This window comes from Nicotiana tabacum, chromosome 8 (genome assembly GCF_000715075.1).
Source record: "Nicotiana tabacum cultivar K326 chromosome 8, ASM71507v2, whole genome shotgun sequence".
NCBI lineage: Eukaryota > Viridiplantae > Streptophyta > Magnoliopsida > Solanales > Solanaceae > Nicotiana > Nicotiana tabacum.
The window spans coordinates 36,692,126-36,717,652 of NC_134087.1; the positions used below are offsets into that span (position 1 = coordinate 36,692,126).

The 25,527-nt window shown below is 36.2% G+C and overlaps 1 protein-coding gene across 3 annotated transcripts; it reads left to right on the plus strand.

Moving 5' to 3' along the window:
- The first annotated feature begins 1,495 nt into the window (after positions 1–1,495).
- Positions 1,496–24,874, plus strand: LOC107789148 (uncharacterized). Of its 3 annotated transcripts, none has more exons than XM_016610924.2 (9): positions 1,581–1,892; positions 4,774–4,904; positions 6,724–6,931; positions 19,186–19,729; positions 19,803–20,054; positions 20,166–20,357; positions 20,449–20,523; positions 21,216–23,681; positions 24,294–24,874. In XM_016610924.2, the coding sequence occupies exons 1-9, from the start codon at positions 1,732–1,734 to the stop codon at positions 24,588–24,590; spliced, it is 4,326 nt and encodes a 1,441-aa protein (XP_016466410.2). In that variant the 5' UTR covers positions 1,581–1,731; the 3' UTR covers positions 24,591–24,874. The 3 variants fall into 3 exon arrangements, with proteins under 3 accessions (XP_075075291.1, XP_016466410.2, XP_016466411.2); XM_016610925.2 differs by having other exon boundaries at positions 4,774–4,895; XM_075219190.1 differs by lacking the exon at positions 4,774–4,904 and having other exon boundaries at positions 1,496–1,892.
- Positions 24,875–25,527: the final 653 nt, after the last annotated feature.

Consider the following 25,527-nt stretch of genomic DNA (forward strand, 5'->3'; position numbering starts at 1 on the left):
CAAGTCTACCTCTATTTAGGAGGATACAGGAATCAACAAAATATTAAATTACAAATCCAGCTATTTAAAAGAGGGGAACAAATAAAACAGACTACAAAAGTTTAAGGAGGAAAGAAAAAGAAGCCAAAGAGGAACGAAAAAGGCAAAGGAAAATGTTGATGATTGATGGCTATTTTGAAGGCCTATTTATAGCCTTTAAGTGAAGCTTAGAGCATAACAAGTATACAACACTCTCTTTAATTTCTTAAGCAAGAATGCCATTTGTCCAATTCTTGAAAATAACACAACAAATTGGAGCAAGGGTTTTGACTTTTCAGCCAAAATAATACATTGGCGTCAAAAACGCGAAACTTTAATGGCCTATTATGTTTGAACAGCTCAGTAAGAAAAAATTTAGAGTAGCTTTTATTGGAAAATGTTTTTTGGAAAAGGGAAAAAAAACGTATTTAGATAGATTGTTGTTTTAGAAAATATTTGTTATAATAACAAAAAAAGCTTTTGCTTAATCAATCCCAACACTCTTCTTAAACAAATGCTTTTATGAAAGTTTTCTTCTTCCTGTTTTTCCACACCCAAAAAAAAAAAGGAAAAAAAAGGATTTTTGAGATAAGCTTGACTTCTACATTAATTGGGTCCTTAAAGTAATTCAACTGATGAAAACTAGATGGGCCAAAAAGTAAAGTATTCAAAAAGCTGGGCTTGAAGTAGAAATGGCACGAGGTAGCTGATTTTAAGGGCACTGTGTTTAAAACATGAAGAATTAACCTAAATAATGGTTCACCCAACTGCTTAAACTAAGTAGTCATAAGACGTATAATAAACATATAATTCATATATAATATGTGTATAATCTATGTCTACTAACTAAAAAAAAGATTCCAAAGCATATTGAGTTTCTTTAAATTATTTAAAGTTTGGTTAGATTTCGCAAACTACTGGCCGCCCATCCTCTTCCTCCTTCTCCTTATTCAGACCTTAGGGATCTGAAAATTGGACCACTAGAGCCTAACTTTAGTTACAAAGGTCTGAAATTTGATTTCGTTATAAACTTTGAAACTTCATACCATTGAGGTGGCAAAATTTAAAATACTTTGTAAATTTAGATTATATTTAAATAGCGATTCTAAAAGCGGCTATTTGTGCACTTTGCCCCTATAAGAGAGGTACTTCATGGTACATTGTATCACCTCGAATGTTATCCTAGTAAAACATAATGCACCTTACTTGAATGTACGATAGAAAAATATATAATTTTCTTCTTCTTCTTCCTCTTAGCATCGTGGTATAAAATATTAAGAACCTCACTTGAATATACATTCACTTGAAAATAAATTCACTAACAAATATTTTAATATTTCATTGAAGTTCAATTATTAAAACTTTAGTGTTTGTAAATACTTTCAGCTTTATTAGCAGTAGCAGATATTTTTAATGTAAATATTAAAAACAATAGTGAAGAGTGATTTATGTCTAAACGAGTTACTATTAGTTCTATAGGTTCTTTGTAAAGGTAAAAATCAAAATTTCTCTTCTTTTTTGTTTTTTTCGTCAAATCATTTCTTCTCTACTGAAAATCAACTAGTGGCGTTGCTTCTGCCCAATAACCTCCTAATTATTTACATGACTAGCTCTATTTCTTCTTCTGGAACATAAACTCACAGCACAATCTGATCATCTTCCACTAACGTCAGAACGAAGATCGAAGAAACCCTAGCTTCTTCTTTATTATCTATGGAGAAGCAGGCGTCAAGCTCCCGAGAGTTACAGTGTGTAGGAAGACTCGAAATTGCACGCCCTAAACCTGTTGGCTTTCTCTGTGGTTCCATTCCTGTTCCTACAGATAAAGCATTCCATGATTTCAACGCTTCTGCCCTTGTACCCTCCGCTGAAAGGTACGCACGTACCTTCCTTCTGTTTAGCTTCAAATTGTATTTATTTGGTCCTTTTTTTTTCCTTTTGCAGATTAGCATTTAGTTTGTGCTCTTTGATTCCATATGATGGTATCCATAGGCGTATCCAAGTTGAGGGATATGGGTTCACGTGAACCCATACTACTCTTACTAAATCATGTTTAACAATGTTATATTTCTTCAAAATTACTTAAATATATGTGCGTGAACCCATGCTCAAAGACTATTATGGTGCAGTTATTATTGGATGCACCTCTACAAGTGAAGTTGGCATTTCAAATCTCACTCTAAATGGTCTTGTTTCCGGCACAGAGTATAGATATATATGTGAAAATTACTAAATTTTCAAAAAAATATAATTTTGAACCTATAATTTTATAAGTATAGTCGATCATGGTAAGAGACTAAAGTTAAACCAGTCAAATATATTTCTAGATTCACCTCTTCACAATAGTGCACTCATCTCTTGAAATTCTAGATCCGCCTCTGAATTTGGTATCAGATTCAACACGATGTAGTCACTTATAATTATATTAGCGATATTGTACGAAAGAATTGAGGTAATAGTTGATAAGTTAAGTGAATAGAGTTACCGAGTATCTGTGCTGGTGAGAGGTAGCATGTAACTTTGGAATTAGTTGAGGTGCGTGCAAGCTGGCCCAAAGACTAAAGTTATTAAAAAATAAGTTAGTCTGATAGAGAAAGCCCCTAGGGCTTAGTTCTAAGTGGTAAAGGTTGAGGTACTTAGCAGTGCAAACTAAGCCTTGTATTTAAGTAGAGAACAGTAGAGGGGCGGGCCCATTATCCCCGAGTTTTGGAGGTTGCCGTTGGTCCTAAGGGTTGGCCCAAGGCCAATTTCTCGGTCATAAAAAGAAGTTAAGTCTGATTGGGAAAATATTTGAATACTTTAGTGAGTTTGAGATGTTGAAATTTGTGAAAGCTGTATAGAAAAGGAACGACGTCAAACATTTTGAAGCATTCTAAAATAGGAGAAAATTCGGAAACAGCCTCTCTACTCCCTCGGGATAGGGGCAAGGTCTGTGTACTCACTATCCTCCTCAAACCCCATTTGTGGGATTACACTGGGTTGTTGTTAACTCAATATTTATGCATATTTGCTTTTGATACTCGGAAATTTTTTAAGCGTATTCTTGAATCTCGATAAGCTATATATTTTTATATGTTTCAAATTTTTTATTTTTCAAAAATATTGAATTAAAAATTCATTGGGTACGCCCACTATGCCTGGGGACTGACATGCCTTGTCCTTTGATAGGTACACTTTGCTCCTTTGCCTTGTAAAACACTGACCAGATTAAAGCACATAAAATTTGCAATGTTGAATAATACCAGAAAAAATGACTGAATTTAACTATGATAAGGAGTTGTGCATCATTGCTCTTGATAATCATCTCTTTGAATCCAAGTACCCAACCTTTCACTTCCTTTTGTTTCCAAGTTTTCATTTGCAGATGACCAAATATGTTCACCTTTTTTTTTTTAAATTCGCCTGTGGGGAACGAACCCACATAAATTTTTTTTAGAGGATTATATTTGTTCAGTGCTATATAAGAAGGATGGAAATGGACTAAACTCATAACTTAAGGTTAGGTTTCCATTAGGCTAGAGTAACATGCTCCCATTTTATAAACGTGAAAGACTATTTTTTTGGTGTTATATAATATAAGAAAGATGTCATTGGACCAACAGCCAAACTTAAGGGACCATGTGCGGTCAATCTCATTGACTTTTATTGAATCTGTTAGGGGTCTGTTAAACTGGACCAAAAGTGCTCCCTGTTTTATGTTGACTTGAAGGAATGTTAGATAAACATTATATAAGTAGGATGGAAATAGAGCAACCCTCTACTTAAGGGATCATTTGAGTTAAAAACTCTTCAAAATGTGATGTTAACTTTTAGTTGTATTATTTGAAAAGTCTTACGTGTGCCCAAGTGCTGTGTGCCCAAGTGCTCCCTAATTAGTGTGGGCATATAGCCTGCACAGCCTTCCCCTTGTATTCATGCTAAGGGGCTTTTTGTAACGAGGTAGATCTCACATCTTGAACCCATGATTGACAAGTTACAATAATCAATAAGATCAACTCTATGTTGCACCAGTGTCTATGTTTTTTTTTGTTTTTTTGTTTTTGGATAAGGCAGTGTCTTTCTTGTTGTATTGTACTTATTATGTAACTTCAGTTCTGGTTGAGAGGTTGGCAATGTCGAAGCAGTTTTCTGATATTGAACTTTTCATGTGTTGTGGACAGTGTTTAGAAAAGCGATCGCTTCGTCGCTTAAAGCGCGAAGCGATAGTGTATCGCTTCTGGCTGCTCGAAGCGATGCGATCTTGAAAAGCGCGCGCTTCACTAGCTGAAGCGACGAAGCGAGAAAATCGACGAAGCGATCGCTTCTTTTACAAAAGCGCACTGGCCCTTTTTTAAAAAAAAAAACTTGGGGTCTGTTTTTTAATTATACAAAAAAGACCTCTAAATAGTCACAACAGACCACTGCTTCTCCCGTCAAAACAGAGACATTGACAAAGGGCTAGGGTTGACCCCTTCTCTCTCAAGCTCGAGCTCGACCACTTCTTCATTTCTTTCTCCTTTCTTCTTCATTTCTTCTTCTCCTTGACAGAGGTACGCTCGAGCTCGCGCTCTCAAAAACACTGGTTGTGGAGGTTGTGAATGACATTGATGAGATATCTTAAACTTGAAGCCTTTGTGGTAGTAGCCAATTGGTTTTGTGCATGTGATGATTTAGGTATTATTTGAATTTGAATTCCAAGTGTTCTCTGTGTCGGAGAGGGTGTTCGGATTACCTTGAATTGCTTTATTGAGTTCCTTTTTTGCTAAAAACTTTTAGGGTTAGAGCTCCCAGGTATCGGATGATTCCTATCGAGACTGATCTCAACACTTTGCCACTGCTTTCAAGTATTCCAGAGAAGGTACTCCCATTAATGGCCACCCAATCAAGGACCAGTGCAGGTAGTGACTGTTAGTTCTATTATCTCATTTAGAGGTAACTTTTTCTTTTAGTTTGTGTTGTACTGTTTTAACTGTTAATATGTTTCGTACTGTTAATATATAGTGGAAGGACTGATCGGATTACTTAAATCTGAGTTCACATAACTTAGGCAAACTTCATGAACAGAAGATTATGGTTTAATTTCTGCAACAAGTTGCAAGTCTTAGTGTCACCGTCACTTAGTCGTTCTTTTTGAACTGTTTGCTCAGAGGTGATGTTTTAGGGATTAGAAAGCTGTATACTGACATTAAAAAGTTTTACATACCCCCACCATCAAAAAGAAGATTTATTTGAAAAGAAAATGAAGAACTCTGGGGAAAGAACAGGAAAATATTTACAGAACTATGGAGTATGTAACCCATCGGAAGCTATTTTCTCTCCAGAGTTTGTTCACCCGTTAATCCACGTGTTAAGTTTCAGTGCCAGTTTTTCTCCATTCTTCACCTGCAGCTTGAACTCCTTAGGCTTGGAGGCACTGTTGTATTCCTTGAAAATCTATAAAAATAACATGCATGACCTTTCAACTTTAGCGATGCTTTGGGTGAAAATTAATATTTGAGCCTCCAAGGTAGGAGTGCCAGGTGGTTAAAGTGCATGTTTGGCCGCCTTTATTTTAAATGGGAAGTTTTTGACTTTGAAGTACAACTGTGTTTCAGTGGATAGTTGATTGTCCAAAGTAAAGACTATAAGGGAGCTTAATTGTTGAACCGTAAGAAGATGGTGGAAAGACTGAAACGTGGGCCCTAATGTTATAATGGGTTTTGGCAGTAAATGTCTTACCCTAAACAACCTATAGAAGAGAGGCATTTCACTTACAATAGATGCACACTTTGTGAAGAAGATGCTGAGAGTATCATTCCTTTGTTCCTCCGCTATAATGTTTCTTGTTAAATCTGATATTTCTTCTTTAATTCCTTGAGCATCTGAGAGGTTTCTCCTTGCTTACCAAGGAAAAAGCGGGCATGTCTAAAGCGTCCTACTAAATTTGGAAGACTATCCCAGCAAGGATGAAAATGCTAAATCTTTGATGACATAAGTGTTAATATTCTTAATCTTAAACACAGATGTGTATGTTTGCTTAACTTTTGGTGCAACAAGCAACATGGCTGAGGTCAATGAGTCTACTGCCATTATAGATTTTCTCAGCTTTCTACCCTCTCTGCACAGTCACTTTTTTGGATGTACTTTCTCCAACCTTTGCTGGTATCAGTACTATACTTACTTTGTGGATCCCAAGAAAATAGTTTTGGGGTTTGGCTTGCTTTTTGAGCAGGGAACTAATCATTTCATTGTCTGAAGGCTATGAGGAGCTTAGATACAGAACCTTTACGGAATATGATTAATAAACTGAAACCCATGGAGCCCGCAGTGATATAGTTTGAATGAGGTGGCAACTCCCTTTAAATTGGAACTAGGGAGGGCCTACTATGAGATTGGTGATCCCTTGGAATCGGACAGTGTTCTTGTGTTCAATGTTCTATTTTTCGCTTGTATGCGTAGAGCTGTTCAATAGCCACACACAAAAAAAAGAGATTGTTTGCAATAGTGAAAAAGTCACATTTGCTTTTGCTCAAATACGAGTGCCCCTTTAACTTTTTGTTATGCTAGTTAGCATCTTTTAATGAGATCATTGGTTTCCTGGTTTTACAGGACGGTGTTTGTCCGTTTGGATATCGAACCCACAACTGCCTTTTTTTTTGTTTAAATTTTTTAATTGTGTATAAAAGTTTTTATATGTAATCGTTGTTGTAGTGTGACAGAGGTATTAACTTCTCCTTTACCTTGCAGATTTACTATGGGAGAGTGGCACACACACATCAAATTTAGCGAGGAAAGGTGAAGCTCTTGCTGTATCAGGTGTGGTGGAGTATGGAGATGAGGTCGATGTCATTGCCCCAACTGATATTTTGAAGCAAATCTTTAAGATTCCATACTCCAAGGCTCGATTATCAGTTGCAGTACATCGTGTTGGCCAGACTCTAGTTTTAAACACGGGGTAATGTGCTCTTCTAACATGCAAGACATTTTCTGAATTTCAATCCAGTTGTCCCTCTATTAGTTGAACTTCTGAGTAGTAATTCTTCAGTTATGGCTCTTTTTTTTGAAAAAGGTAACAATTATATTCTTCAGCACCCAAAAAACGGGGTTGGTATCTAATATTTACAAGTACAGCCCCTGAAAATCTTGCAGAGAATCAAAAAGGTATAGTAATGATTCTACATCATCTATCAACTGTTCTTTACACCAAAAATGAAAAAGAGAAATACAAGAACTCTTTGTGTTGAACTGCTCTTGCCTTCAAACATCTTGCATTCCTCTCCTTCCAAACTGTCCACCATATGCAAGCCGGAACAATATTCCACCATTTAAGATTGTATTCTGGGCCGGGCCTGGGCCTAAATGGGCTAAACGGGTCGGGCCTAACGGTTCCGGGCTTTGGCGGGCCGGTCTCTGGCGGTCCCGGGCCAAATGGTCCTGGGCTTAACGGTCCTGATTGGTGGAACCGACCCACTGTGGGCCTAAGCCCACATGGTCCCGGGCTAAATGGGCCGGGCCCACGGGCCCAAACGTTTCGGGCTATCTTTTTTTTGATTTTTTTTTATCTAAGGCAATTTCTTGTAAACTATATATATACTATATAAATTGATTTACACCAAGATTGGGTCGGCCATCCACAGAGTTGAGTTGGCCATCCAGATCTAGCTGTTTAGTACCTTTAAAGGTTGGCGGTAGTCCGCACGACCAGTAAAGATTCGAAATATACGAGAATTTTATTATAGCTTTAATGACTGTATGGAAGGATCTATCCTTTTACCCAAGCAAGGGGCCTGTCTAGGTCTAATACATACTCTTATTGAGCCCATGTGTCTAGCGGTTCTAACTGTGAAGGAGAACGCCCTTTTAACAACTTCAACGGGCTTTAGTGTCACAACTGGCTAGACGGAGCCGCTAAGGCAAAGCCAATAAGAGTAGTACCAGAGTCGACTGTACCACCATCTTGGAACCAAGCCAAGAAACTATATTAAAATTCCTTTATATTTTGCTCAAGTTTGGATCTTTCATGGTTAATATGCAAGAGAAGTTAGATCTTCAACATAGATATGAATCGGTTTAGCCGGACATATTCACGGCTAGGGAGAGAAACGAAGTAATTAAAATACTTTAAAATTAAAATAAACAAATACCATTAAGGCCGGGACGCAAGGCCTGAAGATGATGAACTGAAAATCTTTATTTACTTCAAAGGAATACTTACAATAGAAAGAGAAATTTACAGTAGAGGGATGGATTGAAGAGAGAGAGGGGTTTTTTTTGGCTTGCTTCTCCAAATGAGAGAACGCTAGTACTTATAGAAAAAATTAAAAACATAAAGAATCTATGCACAGTAAGGTGGGTCCCTTATGTGGGTCCCTTAACAGTGTATTTACTGTGTGTACAATGTATCTACTGTTGCTTTGGGGTAGCCTTTGTGTTAATCACAGTCCTCTTTCGTCCAAACCTTTCATTTGTTGGAGGAAATCTTCCACCTTGTCTATGGCTTTGCCAGATATTATTCTTTCTGGTTGCACAGGCTGGGAATCATCTTCTGCGATATCATCGCCGCTTGTTTCACTTCGCATCGAAGTGTCAGATCTCTCATATTGATTTAAAGATTGAAGCAAATTTCTTTTTACTTCTTCTAAATATTGATTTATCATTTCAGTTTTATCTTCTTCTTGCACTGAGATCCTCCTGGCGTTGTGTTTGACCGAGTTATCATCGATCATCTTGTTTTGAGGACTGATTGAATATTCTTGGATTTTTTCTTTAATGGAATCCAAGAGTTCTTGCCCATATAACACTTTAGTCTTGGGATTTGTCTTTATTAACTTGTCCCAGAAATTATTGTAAAATGTCTTGTATAAGCAAGGGATTTGTTCTTCTGTAAATCCTAGTTCTGGAATCCATTTGTGGATCCATGGGATAGAGAACTCAATAAAAAAATATATCTTGTCAATCTTTTCCAGGTGGCAGATATGATCAGTGTTGTATAGATTATTTAAATCTGGTGAAATCTTGGCCCATTCTTTATATAACTTAAGAAAAGAATCAGGCAAGATTTTTACTGTCGGACCGTGGTATAACCACCAGTTTAGGAACCAATTAGGAATCGGTTCTGCAAATATCTTTGCACATACCTTTATAAACCAAGTATGTTTATGTCTTTCATTATTATAGTAAAGCACTTTATCAAAGGCTTGGATATAATCCCAGTACGTAAAGCTCATCAAAGATTTGTTAAGGCTTATCTGCCTTTCTTTCATTGTGGAGGTTCCCCAATCTTCAACAGATATAATCTGTTTAATAATAATTTTTGAGAAGTTATAAACATTCTCATTGGTGTTGTAACCAGAAAAGTGCTGAAATTCTGCACTGCCTGTACTAATGAGAATAGTTTCATAGTACGAACGGGTTTTGTATGACTCTCCTGGATAGTATAACCCATTGATAAAATATCTTTGGAATATCTTCCATGGCTCATTTTTTCTCTGAATCTCAGAGTTTTCTAAAAGAAATATCATTTCTTTGTTTACTAGCTTTTCGTAAGACCTGATATCATCAGTGTCCTCTTCTTTAGCAACTGAAGCAAATGTATCACTTTACTTTTTAGTGGCCCAATATGCCTGTAGATGACCGTATAACGGACTATTTTCTGGAATATCTTCTAGATGAATAGAAGGTGTTGAGGATGATTCTCCTTTAAGAGAAACCTTTGAGTTAATCAAGCTCCTCTTTCCCATTTGTATTACTGGGGAATTAGATGAGGATCCGTATGACGATCCTTGTGAGTATGACCTTCCCGAGGAGGAGGATGATCTTCCTCCTTTTCCTCTGCCTCTGGCCCACGAAGGGTCCATTCTGCACATATAACAGTTCAGTTTATTCAGAGAAGTAATAATCTTGCATATCATCCCTGATTTCTTCAGAATAATCATGAATTGAAAATTCATCCTCAGCCATACTATCAATGATCTTTTCAATTATGAGACCTTGCAAGTCTCTATTTAACTTAACCACCTTAAGAATAGTGATTAACAGGTCTTCATCGAGAAAAGTTGTGTAGAAATTCATAATTAATCTAAGTATTCACGGGATAAGAAATCCGGAAGAGAATTATCAATTCCTTTTTTGTACAGAATTTCAAAATCAAAAGGTGTTAGTTGGGCTTGCCATCTAGCAAATATTAATTTTGAAGCATCATGTTTGAAATCTTTGTCAAAAATATACTTAACGGATTGAGCATCAGTTTTTATCAAAAACTTTTGATTATATAAATCGTCTTGAAATTTCAAAACACATTTAACAATAGTCAACATTTCATGAGCCACAGTAGCATATTTCTTCTGGGCTTCAGTCCATTTTGCCGAGTGAAATCTTATCAGATATTCACAGTTATTGCTGGGATTCACTTGTTTCAAAATCCTACCATAGCCAATGTTGGACGTATCTGTCTCAATAATTTTTTACCATGCAGGATTAGCAAGAGTTAAGCAAGGTAAAAACTTAACATGTTGTTTAATGTTTTTGACTAACAATAGTGTGCTGGTCAGTCCAAGGCTGCTTATAATTCTTTTTCAGCCTGTCGTATAGAGGGGCTAAATCTCGAGATAAACTCTTATAAAAAGGAGATATGTAATTTAAACTTCCAAAAAATCTCTGTAATTGAGTCCTGTCAGTAATTACATCAGGAAATTTTGAAGCAAAATCAATCGATCTCTGTATAGGAGTAATCTTTTCTTGACAAATATTATGACCTAAAACCCGAACATCAGTTTGAAATAAACTCATTTTTTGTTTAGAAATAACTAAACCATTTTGTATAACAATTTTTTTAAAAATATCAAGATGCTTAATATGCATCTCAAAAGTTTTAGAAAATACTAATATATCATCAATGTAAACAATGATAAAATCCAAGTAAGGAATGATAATCATTCATTATTTTCTAAAATTCAGAAGGGGCGTTTTTCAAACCAAAGGGCATGACATTCCATTCATATTGACCGAATGGAACATTGAAACCAGTCCTATAAGTATGCTCTTTAAAAATTTGAATTTGCCAATATCCAGATTTTAAATCAAAATTTGAAAATATATTGGCGTCATATAATTTAGATAGCAAATCCCTTTTATTGGGGATAAGATATCTAATCCATTTCAAATACTTATTCAAAGGTTTGTAATTTATAACCAATCTAGGAACGCCACGTTCCTTTTCTGCAACATTAATCCATTTCAAATACTTATTAAAAGGTTTGTAATTTATAACCAATCTAGGAACGCCACGTTCCTTTTCTGCAACATTATTCACGTAAAATGCCGAACAAGACCAAGGAGATTTTGAAGGTTTTATCAAACCCTTTTGTAACAAACTATCAATCTCTTTTTTACAGAATTCGACCAATTCAGCGTTCATCTGGCAAGGTCGAGATTTAGTAGGAATATCATCCTCGGAGAGGTTTTCTTCGTAAGGAAGAGTTACAATATGCCTTTTCCGATTCCAAAAGGCACTAGGATGATCGACACAAATATCAACAGCCATTTGTTCAACAATCAATTTAATCTTTTGCTGAACTTTAGCATATTGTAAAGTATCGAATATACTCATACTCAGTACTTCTAATTGCAAGGAATCAATATGTCTTTGCTTCATATTAATCAGAGTATTAATATCTCTAGTTATGGGATCTGTAACAAAAGGATAACTTATTCTTTTATCCTGATAAGTAGCAGTAAAACCATTCGAGTCTATGCTAGTAAAGGGATAAATCGCATTAATAAAAGGAGTTCCAAGAATAATTGGAGGGTATAACTTTTTTTTTTATTAAAAAGAAGTGAGGAATACATACCCTATTTTGGCAAATACGAGTATTCAGTAGTTTATACTCTATATCTAAAGCATGACCAGAAGCAGATTTTACCAAATGGGTGGTTTTCTGAAAATATTTAGTAGGAACAAGTCTTTTTTGTGTACAAACTCCTATAAGTTTGCCATAGGTATAATTCTTATACGAAATTTCACCGTAACTACCCCTTAATACCTTTCTGACTCTCAGCAAATAAGGAGGGAAGACCATCTATAAACTTAGCTTTCTAATGCTCATATTTATTTTCGGGTAATTCCATAACCCTACTCATAAAGGTATCTTTGTACCATCTGAATTCACTAAAGGTTTTACATCTAAGCCCATTTAGTAGAGTACGGACGGTCTCATGCTGACGGGTAAATCTACCATTGAAATGTTCTAGAATTGTAAGGACAAGGGTATAAACAACATCTTCTCTAATTTTTACTAAAGCCATGTCTAAGTTATCAACTCCCTCGTCAGTGGCTATAGCATTAATAACCACTGCTTTTTCTTCAACGGATAAATAGTTATCCCACCAGCCACGAAGTTGGCCAGTAAAGCCTGCAATAATTATTTTGCAAATAGTTCTATCAGTATTTTTAACACTTTTACAGATAGTCGCGTACATAAGCATTCTATGTACAAGAATAGTTAACTGTCTATCAGTTAAACCATCAAGATTTTCCATTCATAAATTTCGGAACCGCTGTAAGACGTATTAGTCTGATTCCAATCGCGTTCCTCTATCAACACATCTTGAGGAGTAGGACGGGAATAATAGTAAGTTTGCATTGTGGGTTTGTCAGCATACCTACTATTAGGTTTAATTAAACCCTTGAGTTTATTAAACTCTGACCACGTTTCATTTTTATAATCAGAAACAGTCTCAATTTTATCTGCAAATTTTTTTGATAAATCAATTGGTCTAATATTTAAACCAGAAAGCTTTTTATCAAGGAGTTCTGCTTAATCATCAAGAGATTTAAATTTGAAATTTTGAATCTCAGGAGGTCTTTGAACATGAGTAAGAACAACTTGATCATTTGATTTGCTTCCTGAAGTGGAGGCAATATCAATTGTTCCTTTGTTAGTACTCATTTCTTTTATCAAAACAGTCAAATCATCAAGGTTTTTTATCAAGAGAACCGATATGTTCTCCCAAATTTTTGATTGAGAAATAATTTATTGATCTCCGCGATACTAACTGCTGCAACTTTATCATCAACAAATTTTTGGAAAGCAGCGAATGTGATACCAATATTATTAGGTAAAATAAAGGGTGCTTGAGGAGGGTAAATGACTTTAGTAATATTACCACTCCCATCTTTATAAGATCTTTCTAAAACCTTTATATAAAGTGACAAATAAGTTGTTATAAACCAGAGAACAAAATACATAATTTGATTATGCAAAGCATAAGTTTCGTAAAACTCTTGAGAAATATTATTTAAATCATCTTTGCTATAAGCATCGAAAAACCAAATTTTAAACTAGCTCCATTTATTACAAAAAAATTCTTTTTGAATATATTTTCTTGCCCGAGAACCTGGGCTAAAATCAATTTGGTGTGGAATCATTAAGTATCGTTGGGGTTGAAATCCATTTCGGATGCAGAAGGAATATCCTTATCAGAAACATTATCATTGTCCTGAACAATATTTGTTTGAGGGTTAACTTTAACCCTTTCGACAGGCTTATCACTAACTTTCGTAGTGATAGTGTGTAAAGAGGTTGCACGATTGCGAGCTGGACCATAGACTGGTTCAACAGGAGAAATATGTTGAATAACAGGTAAAAGTCTATGATTAGAAAATGAATGTCTATTATAAATAGTAGACTTATCATCAAATTGAATACAAATCCTACCATCTGGATTTTGAGTAACATGCGAAAACCCACTGTTTGACAAGTCATTAGTGATTTGACTTGAGGATATAACCGAATTTAAAGTCCAAGTAATTGGGAAATTAATTTCTTCCCACTTAATAGGTCTCCTAGTGGTGACCTTAGACCTTGCAAAATTAGTTTCTACCAATATAGTTTGATCCGATGTATCGTATAACTTACATCGAGGATTCAAAGTGAACAATAATTTGAAATAGATCCTATAAGATAAACATATAAGTTCAGAACCAGACGTACAGTTATAACCATGTGTTTTCACATTTAAAGTTAAGGCATCAAGAATATTGACATCAGAAAGAGATAATTGCAAATTGGGTTGAGTATTAAAATATACTGGACCATAGGCCATAGTAGATTCAATAGAACCCATTAGAGACTGTCTGAAATTCAGATTTCTAGCATCTCTAAGAGCTGCTAAAAATGTCTCTGGTAACCCTTTAAGAGTTAATGGTTTAAACGCAATTTGAACCATGCCAATATGCAAATAGTGAAAATGATGTTTATATAAATCAATATCGTGTTTGTTTAACAAACGAATGGTCTGTTCAGAAGAATTTAACGCGAAAGATTGTTCAGTCGTTTTTATCAATTGTTTTGAAGAAAGTTTATCAAACCAACCATAATCATAAATGGTTTTAATAGAAACTTTAGAAATCGTCCATTTGTGTAACAAATCAAGGTTTTGAGATATATATATATACCACTTAATGAATTTTAACATGAACTGAACTACTTCAAAGGTAAAATTTATATTAATATTTGCCTTTAATAGTCTATTTAAAGTGTCATCAGTTCATAGAAAAACACATGACATAACATCATAGTCTAATTTGACCAGTAGCTACATAACATCAAAGAACATCAAATACAACAAATGGTAACAAAATAAATAGACTTGAAGCAGTAATTAATAAAGAATACTCATTTTATAAAACATAAGACCACCGATTCAAACTTATGATACAAATTAACTAATTTTTTATGCATCACAAGATGCAAATATTCATTAGTAGAGTTCGACACCAGGCCATTGGCTATGAAATTGAGAAGCATGGAACGAACCCAACAAACACATGAAAAAGGAAAAAAATGAGTAAAAAAGGAGAAGAAAATTGGGAAGAGATTGAAAGAAAACCATGTTGCTATCATCGTACAAATACATCACTGCTTCCTATGTGCACCAGCACGCGCGCGCACGCGCACACATACACAGGTACTTGAATTTAGGACAAGATGAAGAGATTCAAAACAGTAAATGATCGGAGGAATCTACGATGGCTGAGATTGTAACAGAGACAGTAAACTGAGAAAGCGAAGAAAGAAACGGAGGCGAAGGAAGGCGCCGGAATATTTCTTGAAGAAGTTCATCACAGAGAAGCGTATCCATTCTTGTACTTTGCAGACACAAAAAAATCAACTGATTTCTATAGTTTAACAAACAGAATTTGTTTTATTATTTCAATTCATCTCCGAAAAAAAAATCCCAATTTCATCCAATCAAACCCTAACTCAAAAATCTGTAATTAATTCACTCTGTTCTAACGAATTTGAAACAAAAAAGGAGAAAGAGATAGAAAATAATAAAATTCATATTAAGTAATAAGAAAAGCACCTGCACAAGTTGAAGAGACGAGGAAGACGAAGATATCTAAAGCTCTGTAAATTGTGATGTACACAAATCGAATAAAACCCACCTCTGTAATAACGTAAACGCTACACGTAGTAGTTGGGTAGATATGGAAAAGGCACGTATACAGATAAGCTCAAAAGTCTAATATGCCCTCAAACAAAACTTAAATTACCCATAAGCAAGCATGTATATATATATATATGACTTAAATTTTCTAATTCAAATTTAAACACAAAATAAATTGCAAAGAAATATTCAAGGGAATGCCTTATAATTTTTATTATTACGATATTAACAAAAAATGACAATATCTTTCTTAGTCTTCCTCCCCCAATAGAATGAGCACAACAAGATACTAATACCACCATTAAAAGGAAAAAAATCTAATGAAGATGTGCCAAAATACAAGTTACATATTAGTCTATGTATTATCTCTAACAAATTTCATAAATCCTTCAAGGTCCGGAGGAATTTCCGTTGGTGGTGGCGGAAAAGAAGCTTGTTCATCACCGCTTCCGGGTGAAGCAGCATCCTGCGCAAGTTCCGCTAGCATTTTTTCATAAGCTTCGTCTATCTCCGGTTGTGATTCAGCAAGTCCAACATTTTTTCTTTCTGAACGGATCCAATCTCTGAAGAGTACTGATTTTTCCAAGCTCTCCCTCATTGACGCTCTATGATCACCGATTTGAAGTCTCGCTTGACTGAAAGCGCTCTCCGATGCTACTGTTGAAGCGTGAACACTTAAAATATCTTGAGCCATCCTTGAAAGAACCGGATAATATTTTTCTTTGTCCTTCCACCATTCCAAAACATCAAAGGAGCCGTCGGGATTCTTTGATTCAAGTCCCTGCGACAAATAAACTTAAAGCTCGTTTAGTTGTGAACTATCACCAATATTATCACCTTGAGAACCCCTGAACTCCGTCCAAGAACTAAGTGCTTTTAGGCCCGCAGTTTCTTTTAGATAGACTGCGAACTAGACGAAGTAGGAGTTGGAACATTTGGTCTAGCATGATCTAAGGCAAGTTGATAAGCATTATAAGTTGTTTGAGCATTTATTTTAATTAAGGCTTTTGCATCTGCAAGTGTAGCAAATTCTTCATCTGAAAGTGATAAAGCCCTATAAATATTTGTATACGAAAAGTGAGGACCTCCTAATTTCATGGTAGGATTTAACAAGAACAAGAGATGTTTCGGGCCGTCTAGAAGGTTGTCTATTAAAAGTAGGGGGTACTACAAGAGGGTCAGGCGGGGCATCATTTGGATTATTATCAGTTGGGTTAACAACAGGACTAGTAGGTGTATCATCTAAATCCGGTTGCGTTTCATCTAAATCATCATTTTCATCGATAGTTTGATTACCATAAAGAGCATTCATAACTTCATCATTTAATTGTTGATATGGTGCAATATCATGGCAAAATTGACTATCGGAAAATTGAAAACAAGGGTTATCACTATCAAGAATAACAGGTGGAGGAGGACGGGTAATAGGTCTGGGTCGGGGAGCCGGGGGAGGAGTAGTAGCTTGGCGACTAGATTCACCAATTTTAGATTTTCCCTTACCCTTACCACCAAATATTTTTTTCAAAGAAAAGTCCATATTAATTATAATTATACAAACTAAAACAAACAAAACTATAATATTAAAACTTAAGAGTTGGAACAGTTTACCGAATTGACGAACAACTTCTTGAAAATTGTATATTGTTGAAGACTTGAATACTTCAATTCACCAACTTCACAATTTTTCACAAATTGCAATAATAAAGTAAGCAATTATAGAAGAAAATTAGAGAGAGATTGAGGATTTTGTGAGTAAAAATGAAAGAATGAGGGGGTATTTATAGTTGAGAATATGGAAAAAGTGTAATTATAAAAAGTTTGTGGGCCAAATGGCTATTTTTTGAAAAGCCAAACGGCTAAAATGGCAGGCCAACGGCTAGTTTTTAAACTTCCAATCGTTGGCCATTTTTAATTTTTTTTTTTAAAAAATAGCCGTTTTGCCCGGTTGAACCGGCCCAGGCCCGCCTGCCGGTCCGGGGCTAAACGGTCCCGGGCTCGCGGTCTCAACCTGGAGGACCGGCCCACAGGGGGCTCCAAGGACCGTTTGAACCGGCCCGTGGCCCCGGCCCACAATACAACCTTACCACCATTCCTTGTGACAGGTTCTTCCCCTAATACTGTTCCAGCTGCATATCAGGCCAATGGTGTCTTTAGGCATTACCCAAACAATACCGGCTAATGCTATAAGAGCTACCAAAGTTGTCTAGTAATAACACAATGTAAGAAAAGATGCTCATTGGTTTCATCTTCCTGTTGACATAGAAAGCATGTAGAGCTGGTCTGAATACCTGCTCTTTGGAGAAATCTGGATGATAGATAGTTGTATGCTGCCTTAACTGTAAATTTAGAGCCCTTGCCTCCTTTCCATGTAAGAGAATCCTCCGCCTCACTTAATCCTGCAAAACCTTCTAGCATTCTTCAGTTATGGCTCTACCCCTGTTGAATTGTAATATTTTGCTTTGTGACCGTCACTTTCTGACCTTTGGGGTGAAATTAGACAAGCATGAATCTATCTTTTGAAAATAAAACTTAGAGATGTAAAAGTTTCATAAGAAGTACTATAAATTGGTTTTTTCCCCTTTTTAAAAATTCTTAGAAAATTATTCTTAATATTTAGTCCAATTTTGATGTAATTGATTCTTGGAAGCAAAAGTGGCAATTCTCCTTAGGACAAAGGATGTAACTTTTTATTATTAACAAAAAATTGCTGGGAATCAACCGAATTTCCAGGGCCCAATATTAACATTGTTGATGCATAATCTTTAAACTGTTCTGTTATGAAGCTAATTGTGATAGATGATGTTGTTTAGACAATAGAAATATCTAGTTTTCTCTTATATGAAACCCATGTATCTTGCCACATGAAACATGGTTTGGAACTACATGGACAGTAAGGTAGTATATATTCATACAGTATAGATGAATCTTAGGGCCAAGCAACTGATTGAGCTGAGGAAGAGGTCACACTATGGACCAAGCATTCTGCTCATAAAAGCGGATACTGAAGATTAAGAGTGTGATGTTGAAAGTAATCCATCAGTTAATTATTTGAATTTGCATAAATAGTTTTTTCGTTAAGCTTTCAAATGATAGTTATATGTACAAAGTTAATTGTTTTTAGAAGTTTGGATTCTAAATCTTGTTGATAGTGTATATTCCTTCCATTTTAAGTTGAGTATTCATTGTTCCTTTTAGTTCTTGCCAAATAATGTGTACTTGCCTAAAATGCTAATTTTGAATTGTGGTATGCTCTAAGAACAATTTCTCTGGAACCCGGATCTGCTCTTTCTAATACAACTATATCTATATTACTCCTCAAAAACCAAAGTCAATATATGATCTACATGCGCACTCAACAAGACAAACAATTCACGCTAACTCTAAAGGCAAAACCAATATACTCTATTGGAATTCGAAGGGAGTGATATCCAAGTAAAATGGATTGAAACAAATTGGGAAGAGATGGTGGAAGCTATGTGAAATAAACAATGGATAAAGGCAACAAATAAATATTTTGGTATTCGTAAGAAAACTTTAAAAAGATATAAAAATTTCCGAGGGTCCTTAGCAAGTCTATTATCGTTTAAGATGGAATAGTAGTTCTGTTTCAAGAACAGTTAAAGTAAACTTCTTACGGAGGGTGAAACTTTTCTTGATGTTGGTGTACAATTTGGCAATTATTATCTCTACTAGTAGAATCTTTTTGTGGTTTTACGAGAATATAGTTTACAAGAGATTCAACTGCAATGCCAAATGCAGGCCTGACATTGAAGAGGGGGAGAAATTGATCAGAAGAAATAATAACCCACCAAAATGTGCAGATCAGTCTTTGTTTCTAAATTTCGCTATGCACTCAGTTCGCATGGAGGCATGTGATTGTCCACCAACCCATACACCATCGAAGGAGCCGCAATTTGAATCAAGAGAAAGTTCACCTGAATCTTCTGATCGCCCAATTCAGGAAAGCACTTCCTATGAGCAAAGTGGAACCTCTACCCAGGAAGAACAATCTAACCCGCGGTGCACATATAACAAGCTCAAAAAGGGTGATTGTTTTTGGGGTAAAAAGAACAGGAAAACTAAGGATCAGGGCTCTGGAAACAAGGTTTCACAAGTAAAAGAAAAGTCGAGGTACTCAGTGCAAGAGTCTGAAAAGTATAGAAGAGCTAGTAATGATGGATTCCGAAGGGTTCTATTTTGGCAGTTTCACCATTTCCGTATGCTTCTAGGAAGTGATTTACTCATCTTCAGCAATGACAAATATGTTGCAGTTAGCTTGCATTTGTGGGATGTTTCACGACAGGTACACAGTAACCAACTTTCTCACTCTCATATCCTTGTCAACGTGTCTAACTGCCATCTGTACATTTTGACAGGTCACTCCTTTAACATGGCTAGATGCATGGCTAGATAATATCATGGCTAGTGTTCCTGAGTTGGCCATATGTTATCATCAAGACGGTGTTGTTCAGGGCTATGAACTCCTAAAAACAGATGATATATTTCTCTTGAAGGGCATATCTGATGATGGTACTCCTGCTTTTCATCCAAATGTTGTTCAGCAAAACGGGCTTTCAGTATTGAGATTCCTGCAGGAGAACTGCAAGCAAGATCCTGGTGCATATTGGGTATTGTGCTGCTTATTTGTGATATATATATATATATATATACACACACACTGTATTTTAGCTCTTCATTGTTCATTGTCGCGTTAATTGTCATTACATTTATTTCTGTAGCTATACAAAAGTGCGGGCGAAGATGCTATCCAACTCTTTGATCTATCTGTCATACCTCAAAACCGACCTGACGATGATACTGATGATAGTTCTAGCTCTGTGCCATCTCTAATAAATAGAGGGAGAAGTGATCCCTTACTTTCACTTGGGACGATATTGTACCGGATTGCTCACAGGCTTTCACTTTCAATGGTCTGGGCTTTTACCATGTTAATTAGTAAAACTGCAATTCTGCGATACCCTCTGATTAGCTGTTGCTAATACTGCAATTTTTTAACTGCAGTCTCCTGAAAACAAGTCTAGATGTGCGAGTTTCTTCAGAAAATGTCTTGATTTTTTGGGCGAGCCTGATCATCTGGTATGTTGTCTCATAGTATTAGCAAAATATGTCTAGTCTATTTTCATTATCTCCTTGTGTAAACAAGAAAATGCTAAAAGCTGGTGTTATTTTCGAGTCTGTAACTTTACTACTTGTCCTCGGCAAAAAGGCGCCTCTCTATAGTTTGATGAACCTTTCCATTTTCCATCTTTGACAAGTACTTTGGAGAAATGACCTGCAATTCTCTTGATTTTTTACTTGTAATGTGGTTTGAAAGGACAAGAACAGCAACCTGTTGTAAAATGTAAGCCATGCAGTAAATAACTCATCTCAGTTTCTCTTCTCAAAGTTCATGAAAGTAAAAAAGAAGGAAATGCTAAATGGAACCTATGCATATTGTATCATACATATGATGGGTTTGACAGCTTTCTTTTTCTTCTGCTTTTATAAATAATCAATGTTGAGAGGTCAGTGGAGAGAAAGTTGCTTCCTTGCTTGCTTCCCCATAGTACTATAGTCTTTTAAATTTAAAGAAATTAGCTTCAAATTGCATATCTGAGCTTCCTTGCTGGCAGCAAAGGTGGTGAAAAGCTAGATTTTTGAGAAACTTAGTTTGTTTACAACTCTATCTTTTACTACATTGGGTAAAAGGCACTTCACCAAAACATAAGCTCTCTGTCTCTTCTATATTGTAGAATAGACAACTGATAGCATGAAATTATGGCAAATAGGTTGTACGTGCATGTGCTCATGAACAATTTGCAAGACTCCTTCTGACGTATGATGAAGAGTTAGATTTATCCTCTGAAGCACTTCATAGGGAGTCTGAAGTCACAGGTGCTGATGCTGAAGAAGAACCAGTTGAATCTTTGATTGCAGTTTCGGTATCAGGTGCCCATGATTCCCTTGTTCCTAAAGTTGAACCAGATAACAGTGTTGAAACATTGCCAGCTATTGAATCTGATGATCCTGTGGGGGTAACATCTGATGTGCTTATATCTTTGCCAAGAGCAATTACAGCTCCAATGGGAAGAAATACAGTCAGTCCGGAAGATGCACCAAATAGCAGAGAGAAAAGCTTTGCAGTATGTGATTTATCAAAAATGTCACCTAAGGTTCAAACTGTTGCTGATCCAATCTCCACTAAATTGGCTGCTATACATCATGTTTCTCAAGCTATTAAGTCCCTTAGATGGAAACGTCAAATGCAAAGCAACAAAATGGATCTGCAGAACAGTGGCAAAAAGCAGGATGAGCCGTATTCAGCACCAAGTTTCTCTGTTTGTGCATGTGGGGATGCTGACTGTATTGAAGTTTGTGACATTCGGGAATGGCTTCCAACTTCAAAATTGGATGATAAGTTGTGGAAACTAGTTCTATTGCTTGGAGAATCGTACTTGGCTCTTGGACAAGCTTATAAAGAAGATGGACAATTGGGTCAAGCCTTGAAGGTGATAGAGTTGGCATGTCTGGTTTATGGATCAATGCCTCAACATCGGGAAGATTCAAAATTTGTTTCTTCCATGGTCTTGTGTTCATCAACCGGGGTTGAAATTGATGATAAGAGTGAAAAGCCTGGGTCCTCACTATGTGATGATTGTTTCACGTATGATCAATTATCTGACGGTTACCTCTTCTGGGCTAAGGCTTGGACACTAGTTGGGGACTTGTATGTTGAATTACATTTGACAGATGGTGATAAGATTCCAATGCAATCAGAGCAAAAATCTTTATCAAAAGGGTTGAAGATGTCATCTGAAGTTTTGAGGGAGGTTGAAAGGCTCAAGAAGAAGCTTGGACAGTCTATTCAAAACTGCAGCTCATGTTCTTTGTTAAACTGCAGCTGCCAGAGTGATAGGGCCAGCAGTGGCAGCAGTGCTAGCAGTAGTAGTGGAGATTCACGTTCAAAAAGTTATGGCAGAAAGCAGAATAAAAAATCACATACCAAAGCAAACTCCATTGCACATTCTGGAAGTTCTGTGAAGATTCATCAGAAGGACGAAAGTAGCACATCCGAGAGTAAGCTCCGGATGCATAACACAAATATTACCAGAATGGAAATCTCTGATAAATTGACAGATGTCTCACAAGCAAAAAAATCAGGAGCTACCAACTGTTATGATAATGATGGTGTTGTGGGAGTGAGAATTGAAGGAACTTCAGTGCATACATGTTCAGAAACATCAAAAGAAGAAACTGACCAGAAAATTGGGGGTATATTTAAATACATTAGAGGTACTGTAGTTGGAGATGCTGATTTCAATCTCTCTGTTGCCTTGAACTGTTATGAAGAAGCCAGAAATGCAATGGTGGGACATCTTTCTAATTCAGCAGACTTACAATCTTTACTTAAAAAGAAAGGATGGGTATGTAACGAGCTAGGCCGTAAGAGGCTGGAAAGAAAGGAGCTGGATAAAGCTGAAGTTGCTTTTGCTGATGCAATCAATGCATTTAAAGAAGTAGCTGACCACACCAACATTATATTGATAAACTGTAATTTAGGTCATGGCAGGAGAGCACTAGCAGAAGAGATGGTAGCAAAGATTGAAAATCTTAAGGGACATGCAATCTTCCATGATGCATACAGGCAAGTACTCCAGGCTGCCAAGCAGGAATACAGGGAATCTTTGAAGTTCTATGGAGCAGCAAAAACAGTCGTAAATAATGTTACTGAAGAATCAGATTTGGATTCAAGCAACTTGAGAAATGAAGTATATACTCAGTTTGCTCATACATATCTAAGGCTTGGGATGCTACTTGCCAGAGAAGATACATTAGCTGAGGTTTACGAGAACTGTGTCCTTGAGGATTCTTTCAGCTCCTGTGTTAGTAAACCTAAGAGGGACCGAAGAAAGCATGAGATTTCAGCTAATGATGCCATTAGAGAGGCTTTATCTGTCTATGAGTCACTGGGTGAGTTACGGAAACAGGAGACTGCATATGCGTACTTTCAGCTGGCTTGCTACCAAAGGGATTGCTGCTTGAAATTTTTGGAGCAAGACCAGGAAAACAGTTCTTCCAAGGGCGGAAATAGCTTTCTTCATAGAGTAAAGCAATATGCTTCTTTGGCGGAGAGGAACTGGCAGAAATCCATGGATTTCTACGGACCAAAGACACACCCTGTGATGTACTTGGCTATTTTGATAGAGCGAGCTGCACTACTGCTGAATCTGTCGAATTTTCTTCATTCTAACATGGTATGATCATACAGTCTTGTGCTTTGTAGAATCTTTTCGAAGTTCGTCTCTTTTTCTTTTTTGAATCTCTAGCTTGAATTTTTCTTTGATCTTGCCATTTGAGGATAAAAAGCTTGCTTTTTTTTTTTTTTTTACTAGAGATGTTCTTTTTTTTCCAACTATAGCAGCGGTTTTTCTGTGCTTTATAGAATCTTTTCAATCTTCATCTTCTTTTGTTTCCGGTGTTGGTTGATTAATTAATTTTTTGAGCTTACACTTGATTTTCTTGACTATATCCGTGCATTCTTTTCCAACATGGCTTTCTAAACCTATTGAACCTTACCTAAAGTTGTAATACTTGTATACTTCTTTATAAGGGATGAAAAGGTGGATGATGTCCCAATTTAGTTTTGATAAGAATCCTAGCTAGAATCCTTTTTTAAGCTTTTGTTAGGATGGGGAAAGATGTTTTTGTTAGGATGTTATGCCAAAATATTTTCAAGTACATTTAAGCAGATATTTCTGTCATGATTGTCTGAACTCTTAAAAATATAATTTTCAAGTTTCAAGGTACATTGGTGAAATAATATATCCTTTAAACTGTAAATGACTGATTAAGTACTACTGTAACAGCTTCTGGAGTCTGCTCTGACTTGTATGTTTGAAGCTCGCCATGTATCTGGAAACGCATCACTGAGGAATGACAATCTTGAGATTTGTGATAAATATTGGAGCCAGCTGCAGATGCTGTTGAAGAAGATGTTGTCTGTCTCACTCTGTCCAACGACGAATAGATCTTCAGCCAACTCTCAGCCCAGCGCCTCAAATAAGTCTGCTGATGCCTGTAAGCTGAGAGAGCTTTACAAGATGTCTCTGAAGTACACAGACTTCAATCAACTGCAAGCCATGCATGGTTTGTGGATATCTTGAAGTACATGTTCTCTAAAGTTTCAGATCGCTTGAGAGACTGGATTGAATCATACACTTTCTTAACACCTGAGCATTAACAAGCTATTCCATTTGTGATAACAGTGTGTTGAAACTATTGGATGTATTAGAGGTTGTACATGTAATGAGTGGTTTATAGTTAATAGTTGAATTTACCTGGGAATGTAGGAATTTACCTCGGAGTGTCCATATAGTTATAGTCTTACAGATTACTGTATTATGGTTCTTTCATCTCATGTTCTCATTTCAAGTGTCATTTTCTTGTATCTTGTTGTTTTATTAGTGTGCTTATTCATAGGTAACGAAAGAAGTACCTTGGTTTATGGATCGGTAACGCGTGATCAATAATGCATCATTTTCCGTTTAACTTGAAAAATGATAAATCGGTTTTACATGCCAATATAATACTGTCATGTAAGACAAATGCCTACTTGCAGAAAAATCATGTAAGACAAATGATGAGTATATACAATAAATAGATGCACATATATTTATTCTAAATCAGAATTGACCTCTTTAACCGAGAGTCAAAAATTGATGTTTGCATCGAAAATTTGAGAAGCTTGTTTTTTAAAAAAATAAATAAAAATAAAACCAACCTTCACTGAGAAAGGCTTTTCGTTTTTCATTTTCTGTTATGGTCCATGCAAGGTATGGGACTTGAGTCCCACTTCGGTATTGCAATGTGCTGATGTGGGGTTTATATAGCTTTGGGCTCTCCCACCTTAATAGCTAGCTTTTGGGGTATGGTTCTCTCTGGGTTGTATCAATGGTATCAGAGCCAGGTTACTGAAGAGACCTCAAGTCTCAATTCATGCCATATCTGGAGCTCATGATTATAGAACTATGCGAGTTAGGGGATCTTGACACAGGTAGCACCCATAATTTCATGGATCTTGATGCTGCAAAGAGGTTAGGA